This window comes from Pungitius pungitius, chromosome 2 (assembly GCF_949316345.1).
Source record: "Pungitius pungitius chromosome 2, fPunPun2.1, whole genome shotgun sequence".
Taxonomy (NCBI): domain Eukaryota; kingdom Metazoa; phylum Chordata; class Actinopteri; order Perciformes; family Gasterosteidae; genus Pungitius; species Pungitius pungitius.
This window is the reverse complement of record NC_084901.1, coordinates 11,454,542-11,465,864: the sequence shown is the minus strand read 5'-3', so window position 1 is coordinate 11,465,864 and position 11,323 is coordinate 11,454,542. Positions and strand designations below refer to the sequence as shown.

The 11,323-nt window shown below is 41.6% G+C and overlaps 2 protein-coding genes across 4 annotated transcripts in view; both read right to left on the bottom strand.

The window, feature by feature from the left end:
- The window catches only part of LOC119211073 (potassium voltage-gated channel subfamily C member 2), a 49,503-nt gene extending 41,517 nt beyond the window's left edge, over positions 1–7,986 (bottom strand). Inside the window, exon 1 of one of the 2 annotated variants that reach the window (XM_037461707.2) lies at positions 7,058–7,986. In XM_037461707.2, coding sequence (XP_037317604.2) covers positions 7,058–7,612 — 555 coding nt within the window. In that variant the 5' untranslated portion in view covers positions 7,613–7,986. The remainder of the gene's footprint in view (positions 1–7,057) is intronic. The other variant, XM_037461706.2, reaches the window with a different exon arrangement.
- LOC134102861 (uncharacterized) lies at positions 103–2,896 on the bottom strand. Of its 2 annotated transcripts, none has more exons than XM_062560411.1 (5): positions 2,645–2,896; positions 2,035–2,157; positions 1,027–1,762; positions 601–819; positions 103–313 (listed from the first exon to the last, which is right to left on the bottom strand). In XM_062560411.1, exons 2-5 carry the CDS (start codon positions 2,147–2,149, stop codon positions 103–105), a joined length of 1,281 nt encoding a protein of 426 aa, XP_062416395.1. In that variant the 5' UTR covers positions 2,150–2,157; positions 2,645–2,896. The 2 variants fall into 2 exon arrangements, with proteins under 2 accessions (XP_062416395.1, XP_062416396.1); XM_062560412.1 differs by lacking the exon at positions 2,645–2,896 and adding an exon at positions 2,548–2,564.
- Positions 7,987–11,323: the final 3,337 nt, after the last annotated feature.

Genomic DNA, 11,323 nt, shown 5'->3' with positions numbered 1-11,323 from the left:
TAATGCCATTTATTCCCAGATACTTCACACAACCCGGCTCAGAGAGTGACAAAGAGGGAGTTTTTTATTACTCTTTGTAGTCAACCTTAGCACAACTGTACATTAAATATCAGCCAAGTTCTTCAGGGAGATGTAGTTCTCTACAGCAGATTCCCAATGTAGAGGAGATGTCAAACCACTTTGTCTCTGCAGTTCTTCAAAGCGATTTTGCTCTTCATCCTCTCCACTTGGAGTTTCTGGCGCTGGCATGAGGCTGTCATACTGGCTCAGGGTTTGTGTGGATACTGGGTATCCACAATTCCTTCCGTTAAATCTAGGAGCATGTACAAAAAAAATCCAAAATCATTAACAGTTTTCTTTCAACTGTTCATTGTTCATAGGACATTGATTCAGAGACACAAAAAGATCAGCATTATCATGAGTTAAAATAAGTCTCAAATACATATTTTACTCAAGTGCTTGAAGTATGGGTATATTTTTGTGACAGCTAAGTGTGATGTGCAATGTTATTGTACTATCCATGAATCCACCATGAACTATCATTCAAATAAAGTGTTAACTAATTATGTTTATTTTTTATCATGGTAATGCAATACTTACCTGTGAGGCACATTGTACATAGCCTCTGGTTTACCAGATGGGCATTGGGATTGGCGACATGGACGAATAGTGTGAGTGTTCCACAATTGCTTGTATTCATCCAGTTCGTTCTGTAGGACGCCCAAGAAGCAGAATCGCAACAAACTTCTGTGTTGATAGCTGCCATTGAAGAGATGCCTCTCCCTCAAGTCGCTGAACAGATCCATCCAAAATTGACTCCTAGTTCAGAATAGACACATTAACACACTATAATGTTGTAGATATTAGAAAAATGTAGAAATAAAATAGTCTCAAGCTGACATTAAGGAAATACAACAGATGAGAAAGTAGGAGTGAGTATTACCTAGATCAGTAAAACATAGAAAATACACAAATGTAGTAGATAGAGCATAAATCAATAAAGAATATACTGAAAGAGACAAAAACCTTTGTTTTCGAAAGTAGGACCACCAGCTTTCAATGCGCTGGTTGGATGTTGAAGTGCCGTACATGTGGCTTTTGGTTCCTGCAAACTCGTCTGTATGCTCTGATCTCAGTGTACAGTGAAGTGATGCCATCAGTCCATTTTCTGTGCCGCAGTCTGTGCGGAGACGCATTGGAATAATTCCAAACTCAGCTACACACTGCATGTAATTTTTAGCAATTCCGCCTGGGTCATTGTTAGACTTTCCACATTTAAGCCACATGATTTTTCTAGAAAATCCATCGATACAGCCACTAATTGCAACCCCAAAAGGTTTCAATTTATCATAGCCATCAACATGCCAGACATCATTGGCTCCCATTGAGTGGTATGCTCTCCGGACGAATCTGCGCCTGGAGCGTTTTTCTATTCCAGACGCATCCAGCTCTCCGATTAGGCGCATCACATCATCTCTTCTGACTACAAGAGAGTACTTCTGTCTCAGTGTCTGCCACATTGCTCGGTATCCTAAGAGCTGTCCTGATCCCTTAAGTTCCTCAGATATAGCTGCCTGCACAGTTGCAATTGGACTGTAGTTTGTCCTCCGGGCCAGGCCTGCATCCTGTAGTCTTCTTTTCAAAGTGCTAAGACTCAGTGAAACGTTGTGCTTGGTTGCCATTAGGTCCATAATAATTTCATAACTATGGCCTTCTGTGAAATAATTCAAAATAAGGTCATCGTCTGTTGTAGCTTCAGAACCTGATGGGAAGGAATGAGGACATTATATTTAAGATGATTAGATGCAATGCATTAATGTACCGTGTTTTAACTTTTATACTTAAATAGTAAAAGATACTCAAATAGAATTACATGTATTACAATTTCCTTAAGTGTTTAACTTGTGATTTTAATCTTCATTAGTCAAATAACAAAGCAATCCAGTAACTCCTTAAACTATCTGTCAGAACTAAACATTGCATACTTTCATCTTGAAGAATCAAAAACATAACCTTTAAAAAAACGTCACTTACCTTCACTTGTCCCAGGTCTTGCAGCATCTTTGAGAAATGTGATATTCTTGCCACATGAACTGCAGAATGCTGTTTCTGCATGCAGGTTGAACCCACAAAAAGGGCAATACATCATGTACTAATCTGTAATAAAACATTAGGTGAGCATTAGGAATGTGAACATTAAATAAATAAACCATGTAGCTACTAAACATTAACGTTATATTGTATGTGTTTAAGTGCTATGCTTCAACCAAGTAGGCTAGAGAACCTTGAACAATGTTAATCTTCCTAGTGAAGTGAGTTCTCACTCACACACACACACACACGCACACGCGCGCACACACACACACGCGCGCACGCGCGCAGGATATATATATTAAGTACTGCTAGTTGATACTTAAACGTAGGATTTGCGCGTAAATTGTAACAAGTTTAACTAACTAACGTTAGCTAAATGGCGCCACGTATCTTTTAGCTAACGTTAGTTAGTTAAACTTTAACTGTAGCCGCAAGGAATCATGTTTCACTTACTTCTTAAACGATCTGGCTATATGGCGCCACGCATCTTTTAGCTAACGTTAGTTAGTTAAACTTTAACTGTAGCCGCAAGGAATCATGTTTCACTTACTTCTTAAACGATCTGGCATCCTCCAGCTCCGTTCCTCCAAAATACGCTCGCTCCCGTGGGCGTTCCTCCAAAATACGCTCGCTCCCGTGGGCAGCTACTTCCGTTTTGGCTTTCGTGTTGTGTTGCGCCGTTCGTGTTGCGTTGCGGCATTTGCGGTTGTGATGTGGCTTTTGTATTTTGTGTTTTGGCGTTCGTGTTGTGTTGTGGCGTTTGCGTTTGTGTTGTTGCTTTTGTATTTGTCTGAACCTTCTCGGCCACCGTACTTTAGGCTCGTAAGTTGTCAATGCAATCCGGAGGCATTGATGGACAGTACGGTCAGTCAGGGAGCAACGACGAGAGTTGCTTTTTATCGAGTTCATGTGTGAAAAACTTGACTCACATGTGTACGTTGATCCAAACATACTGAGGATGACGATCGCTACTGTACACTGACACCTGGCCAATAGTAGTGTGTGAATGGTATTGAAGGGCGGGTCTTAGCGTGGCCATAGTGGGGAGAAAAATATCGCTCGCGGACCCTATTTTCCCTTTTATACTGTCTATTGCGGAACTACGGGCTGGTCCACTCTGAGGTTGCTTTCAGGCCGCATGTGGCCCGCGGGCCGCCAATTGAATAGCCCTGTATTAGGGTGTTTGTATGTCATTCTCCTGACTACCTTCTCTTTAAATTGTTGATTTTTTTATAGCCAAAAAACTAAGGATTGACATCAAATGCGAAAGTTTCGGATACAATTTTAAACAATTTAACGCAAATGTAATAAAAAAAATAAAAAATAAAAAACACAATAAAAAAATGTGATGCCATGTATAGTGTACAACTATGAGGCATCGGTCCAACAATGCATACAGAAAGACTCTCCTTCCTTATCTATACAATAGGCATCACTTTCCTTTTTGTATAAGCAATAAAGACATAAAACTGTATGTTTGGACACTCACTACATCAAAAAGTGATGACTCTACATTGTATTATTTTCGATGAAGTTGGCATGAGCTCTCATTTTCTGCAGTGGCTAAACCAAGCAGCAACAAGTTCAAGTCAAAGTGTGGTTTATCACAGCGTTGGCATATTTTTTGAGTTTTATGGAAGTGCGCTGCCAGTAAAAAAGACATCACAGACACCGCACTGACGGCTGACAGATGCAAACATGCAGTGTATGAACACCCGAGTGATGGGCGCTTAACAACAACTACAACCTCAAATGATGAGAGGAAAAGTATTTCACCTTAGTAGAAACCAAAAGTGTTAACCTGCTCACTGAGCTATTATACTACACTAAAGCAGCACAGGATGATGATTGGCAGGGCTGATTAACTTGGCTGGCGGCAGCTAAAAACATGCCCAGCGTAGTGCCGTCACCACCCACGCTCGGGCATCCATTTGCCCTTCTCATACCCGTCAGGTCTGCTGCTGTTTACACGTCAGATTGAATTTGCTCAGCGAGGCCGTGCCGTCTGTTCGCAGCAAATCAGCCACGTTTCCTGGCCTCTTGTAACATCAAACCCTGATTCCACTGGACTTTCTGATGAGGCCGGAAGGCCCTTGCACACCTGTAGCTCTGGTTAGACAAGAACAAAAGGTAAAGACGCTGAGGCACATTGCCACCTATCACATCTGACAGTAGTAAGAAAAAGCATTTAAAGAGTCGTGCACACATGGATTGGTTGTGTTGGTGATGCTCCAACACCCTTTCTGATTTTTGCATTGCTGACAAAAAAAAAATTAAAAATCTAGCACGCAAAGGGTTATTGAGCAATAAGGGTTCATGGTCGAGCAGGTTTCCGAAATCAATCAGTTTCACGCACCGGACGGATTGCAATGAAAACAGGCCGTGGGGATGAGCGATGATGTTGCCATGACAACAGGCCGGCTGAGCGTGCAGCCTGGATGTGTATCTTCAGGCGTGCAGCAGGCAGCACCCAGACAGTTTGGGTTTTTGACCTCTAAAGTGGAAGAAAGCAAGCTGCAATATCAGATGGGTTCATGGGAGGATGGGGAGGTGAGGCAGGAGATGCGTGGGTGGGAGATGGTGAGGTGTGTGTGGGCAAAGGGGGGAACGTCAAAGTCAGGCATTGGATAAACCTCTAGATAAACCCCGCAGACATGAAATATGACAACGGTGATGTTAGTGGGTTTTTTTTTGTTACCATCCCAATCCAGCAATGGCCAACTACAGAGATATGAGAGGAACAAACAAACAGATTAGCACATTGGAGAATACATACATCTACACACAGAGCCATATACAAGGCCTGTTCTCCCACTCTTTTCTTGAAAAACCCATATCTTAAACAGGAAGATGCTTTCTAGACAAGTGAACAGACAGCGACAGCCGTTGTTAAGCACACACTGCATGCAGATCAAAGAACCAGCACTGAGAGCAGTGGGAGAACAGGGAAAAACGTCTGCTCCCGCTGACTGCTGGCACATGAACACTGGAAAACCAGTTGGTTAAAGGGTCTTTTAAGCTTACCTGGCGAAACAGACCCATGAAAGGCTCTCCTATGGCCCAGCTGATCCAACACACAGTAGCAGTCTGATGTCAGATATTGTCGGTAAAGAAGTGAATTCATTGTTATATGAATTCAAATGTATGTCAAGAGTATGACATACAGCGGTGGTGCTCAGTTACCTGTATTAAGACTTGAAAATATGCAAACCTTCATCCTCTTGATTCATTTAATTTATTAATTAATTGTTTTTTCTTGAATTGTGTTTTATTGTTACAATAGTGTATATAGATAAAGGGAACCAAACTAAGAAGACAGCATACAGAATAGTGGCGGCAAACCTTATATTAAGCTGATTTAAAAGTTGTCTTTAGCACATCTGATAATCTAAAATGACTCAGAGCCTTTCTGCTAATGGCATTGGATTGTCTGATATTAAAGAGCCTCCTCACAGGGTAAAGGATTAAACTTTCCACTGGTATGGGATCACAGGACTGAAATTCCACCTTCCATTTCCATGGAGTATAATTCAACACTACTCTCTACATGACATCAGGGCGCAAAATAGAGCACCCCAACAGATGCTGCTGTTTATGTGCTTTGGTGGCAGGGAACTGTGGCGTTACTTAATTTCTGAATGTGACTGCTGGGTGGCTGCTACATCTGCATTGAAACAGATTTATGTAAACATAAGCACTCGGCTCCAACCGCTTCCTTCTGTCAGTGAACTTGTTATGAATATTTACATCCCCACTAGTTCAAAATATGTTTACAAGACAATACCAGTGAAATTTGCTATAAGAGTTGGAGGAGATCAAATTTTGCTTTAGGGATAATATCTAGGTAATAGAGTTCAAATATTACACTCTGCAAGAATCTTCTAATTAAAAAGCACACATCCTGTATTTATTTCACAAATAAAGACAAATCCCTGCCTTCATCCACCCGGAATGTGTAACCCTGATTGCTGCGGTGCAAGGTAAATTGTGATACATTATTCTCCAGAACAAATGCCTTCTTTTAGTTTAACAGCCAGATGGCACAAAGACTTTGGAATTCAGAAAAGGACGAAACAACTACGTATTGATCGAATCGAGCCGAACACATCACTGACCATCATCCAGGATAACTCTACATTTTAGTTTGTGGGGTCTTTATCCATTTTTTGTTTTTTTCTGGATCAAGATGAAATCAGAATTTTTAAAGTTGAATCTTGTTTAAAAAGCTACCTGAACATAATAAAGAGGGAGAAAGACGTTGCTAATTCTACTGTCTTTTGGATGGTGGTATGAAGAATGTGCAGCCAGCCCATCTGTGTCATTATAGCGGGGAGAAACTCTGATTACAACACACACAGTGTGACTTCAGGTAGACGTTACATCACTATATCTCTATTTGCAACTGTTGTTTTCCGAGTACACTAATTCTCCCTACAACATTTCAGCTTGAACATGTTGCCCAAGTATTCCAAAAAAATCAATGATGAAAAGCTAACTCAGAATAGGCCACATGTGGTATATAAACCAACATTTCTTTTAATCCTGGCATGAGACGCAGCACACATTTTTGCCCCAGACATTTCTTATGCGTTGATAGGAATCGAGCATTTCTGATCACACTGTGACTGTCGAAGTGACATTTCTATAGAGCCGTATATAAGCCAGAGAAACCTCGGACATTGGATGTTTCACTAAAATAAACAGCATCAGAGTGCAACAAATTTGGGCTGTAGACTTTCTTTTGGCACAGGCACGCACAACAAGCTGTCAACATCCAACCTGACGTTGTTAACACCTTGTTTTATGGGTTCTGACACTTTCTGACACTTCAATTATATTATATTTACCATTTCTGGGAAATTGTAGGTTAAACTGTGAATGAATACATGGTGGGGAGCTATGTGTAAGGAAGGGGGTTACTGTGCATGTTTGGAGAGCCCCAGACGCAGCCGTGCGCCCTTACCCGCGCCGCTCTGGAGGAGTAGGGATCCTCGAATAGATTCCAGATCACCGGTTGCCACTTCCTCCACAGGCTGACATTACCGTCGGAGGCCACGTCCTCGATGCCGAGCCTCTTCCCTATCCCTTCGTCATCCTCCCCGTTGTCCACGTTGAGCTCGAACACGTCCAGAGCCTCCTCCGCGTCCCGGTGCTGCCTGTAAGTCATCCAGCAGCATGGCTCCACATCCGTCTCATCGATGCCCCAGAAGGAGAGCTCCTCCTCGAATAGGGGTCCGCACACATCCGCCGGGCAATGGAGTTTCCCGGTGCGGTAGTAGTTGAGCACGTAGGAGAAGACGCCCGGGTGGCGATCGAAAAAGTACTCGTTGGTCCCGGCGTTGTACTCGATGAAGCCGGGGACTTGTTGCAGTTGATCCAGCACGGAGTCTATGTCCGAGTCGGAGGCAAGTAGGGCCAGGCGCGTCCCAGGCAAGGTCTTCAAGGTGGTTTTGTAGGTTTCGTGCCTGGTGCCCCCGACGTTGAGGATTATCCTCTCGTTGTCGTCAAACTTGCCCATCGCTCTGTATCAGACATGACTTGATGAAAAGCGGGTCAAGTTGTCGAGTGCAGTCCTGATGTAACGGCGAGCCCGACGCGCTCACACACCCACAGAGCTGTTCAAAAAAGCTCCGGGATTTTGGCCAAGGTGCGCATCATCTCCCATTTCACTCCTCCAACATGGCTATTTGGGGAGGGGAGGAGGGATCCATCGTTTGCGAGTGAAGGACTTGTGTGTAGATTGGAGGTGGTCGCGTGTTGTCGCAAAAACCGTTCGGACAGCCGTTGAGTGCTGGACGGGATCTCCGACCAGACTGCGCCGCTGCAGTTGCGCGTCTCTGGCGTCTCAGCCCTCTCCAAGACGCACAGCCGCTCGTCAGCGCCGTGCTCGTTACTCAAAGGGATGTAACGCGACACCAGGGATACGAATATCCCGTTAGACACATTTGCGCTGTTTTTTCTTTGCCTAGCTTCGGGGGAAATGAGACGGCTCTCGCGCAGACTTCACCGTCTTGTTTCGAAAAACAAACTTATCTTAATTCCTCCTCAAAAACCAATGAGCAAACTAATTTTGTGTGCTGTCAGAACAATGTTGATTCTAGACCGAACAGATACAGATTATAAACCGTTTTTAATAACAAGATTTACAAGAATTTGAATTGAAGCCTGACATTCTTCAACGGGTCATGGAGCAAACAGCCTCCTTGTGTTGTTTTTTTTAATCCTGAAACTGTTCCAGTGGGTTATGATTACGGAACGAATTGGATTCATTTGTTATCTAGGCTCCCCATGTATGTGTGTTTAAGGGCAGAGGAAGTTTGATTCCAAGCATCACACAATGAGGGAATAGCACTGCCCTGTGTTTGAGCACCAGCATCCCATTTTAACATGTGTATATAAATCCCTTTAATCCCTGACAGCATCAAATACAGTACTCCCTTGACTTTAATAAAATAAAATAAGCTTCAGTTACCCGCGTGTACCCCTGAGGTGCACTACGTACAGGTAAGGAAGGAGACACAGCGTTCTTTTGCAACACATTTTTTTTGTTACTAGTGAGACTCCTTGACTCTTAAAAAAAGCTGAGAACTCTAAATAGGTAGGCAACCAGCTGCAAAGCTTTTTTGAGCATACTCAAGTAATGGATAATGTGTTGTGTCAATTCGTGATATGAAGTTTGCTCAAAGTGGTATCCTAAGTTGGTCAAAATTGCTGTTTTCAATCTAAAAAAAACACAAAATTTCAAGTTCCTCAAATCTAATATATGTGTTCTGAAATACCTGAGTACACTTTGATTAATAGAAATATTCCAAAAATGATGGTTGTACTCGTTGAAGGAGCCAATATATATTTTCTTTTTTGTACTCTGGGTGGCGCTCTATTAAAAACTAATGAGCTCAGGTATATAGATGGTGGATTTATGACTGTTGTGTTTGATTTCAGAAGGTCAAAGTGTTTTTTAATCCAAATTATAATGACTCCTCAGCATTTTAAACTCAACTAATTGGGCCTTAATGTCACACGGAACGGGCTGGTGCAGGCGGAAGCAGGCAGGACTCAGACGCAGGATCTTCAGAATGTGCTTTTTATTCTGCACAAAAACCAACAAAAGCCAACGGACATGCACCAACGAGGAGTAACATGGACAATGACACGACAAAGGACAACTGGCACACAGGGCTTAAATACACAAGGGAGGTGCAGGTGATTGGACACAGGTGGAAACACTCAGGCAATCACGGGACAAGGCAGGAAGTGAAGTTACCCAGGAACACAAGAGACATGAAAACTACAAAATAAGACATAGCAGAACCAAACCGTGACACTTAATTAGCCAAGGAAATGAGAAAGTCAAAAAAGCCATTAGCTTGTAGGGCTAATAGGTTAATTATATGACAAATCACATGGAGCCTCATCCTGAAGACTGTTTCAACATTTTGAAACAATACCTCTCGTTATTTTTGTTTAATGATCTATTGTGAAAATGTGTCATTTGCACACTTCTGTAGTTTACAAGTAGTGTTGAGAGGATAAACTGGGGCTAGTGTTAAAATAGTCCTGCTGGGTGGCATGATGGACAGCTTGTCTAGACATAGCTGAGGTTTGATAAATCGGGTTTCTGTTGAAATACAATGAGACAAAATGGGCAAGTGACACTTTCTTATTCAGTTAAACTAGTGGTTCCCAAACATCTTCTGCCAGGGCCCCTTTGAGGATATAGGGACATTATAAGATCCCCCATATTATAAAATATAAAATAAAAATTCTGAACAGTGCAAAAATGTTTATTCAATTTTCTTGAGCGAGCAAAGAGCTTGCATGACTTTTGCTCTTGTGAGACAGACTTTTGCTTCAGAATGTTTGATTTCCAGCCTGCATAGACCTGATTTGCGCCGTTGGATTTTGACATTAATTTATCTTCATATAATAAGATCTTGGGAAATTGATGTTACATGTACATGTAACACCCTCAAAGTTGGATTTTTCTTGATCCACATATATTTATTCATTGAAGTTTATCACCTGTAAAACATGCAAAACACTCCCTTCAGGACAACAGTGCATATGTTTTTCTCCTGCGGCGAACTCGATTAATCCAGGAGCTGGCTTGGATGTAGCCACCAGTTTTAGCGCGCTGCTGCCACCTATTGGTAAAAGTCAATATGCACTGAATATTTGCACCAATTTAACAACAAGTTAGTTTGTTTATATATCTGCACTATTATAATTTCATCTGTCTGTTTTGCCTAATTTATTACTTAATACATTAAGTACAAGGTCAGGCCATGAACCACCCTCTGTATAGTGCTTTATTAATTTTTGATCTGTTTAAACTGTTATTGTTGGAATGCATTCCAGGTATTGTTCTTCGAATCTTTATTTTAACTTATTCTATTTCTTCCGCCTTTAACTGCTTCACTTCTTCAGCTATTAAGACCGTTCGAATATTAAAATGTTCGACTCCTTCATGAGAGGGGTGCTATGACTTTTTAGCTTTTTAGCTCTAATGATTGAATTTATATTGATTAAAATCATAAGAGTTCATTTTCAAATCCTCTCAACTTTTTTAGCGCTGCCAATATTTCAGCTAGTGACACCATTTAAACGTTAAAATGTAAAAGTCTAAACTATTTTATAAAAGAAACAGCTTGATGATATCTATTGTACTTTTTACATATTCACTAATTTGTTTCATTAGTTTTTCAGTCCTCTTCTGAGTTTTAGATGTGTTTCTATGTAGAGAGCTAGAGGGCAGTTTTGGAATTTTTCGGAAATTTAGAGTGAGAGCAGTCATAATCCAGTAAAAAAAAATGGCACCTTTGCCCTCACAACCACAATATTCAGGCTTTTTTTCAGGCTTCATTTTTGGATCAAAATAATATCATGCTTGTGCTGGTCAGACTCATATGGGTATGGAATCCCACAGTTATTTACTTTTGTCTTGAGGAACCCGAGAGTGAGACAGTCTGCCCAACCCAGTCTCCAAAAAAAGCGTGAAATGGCTACGTTGGTCCACCGTGATAAACGTAGTCATGTTACGTTTTCCCCCAAAATAACGTTACTATGTTACGTTTCTTTTGGCCCATTCATTTACATTGCTTTGCAAATAGGTCACGTGACTATCAAGTTTCCCGTTAGTGAAAAGAAAAACATGGCGGACGGTCAGCATAATCTCCGTGAAAAACACAATATTTTAAGAAAGCATCAGCATTTGTATGCATTTCGATGG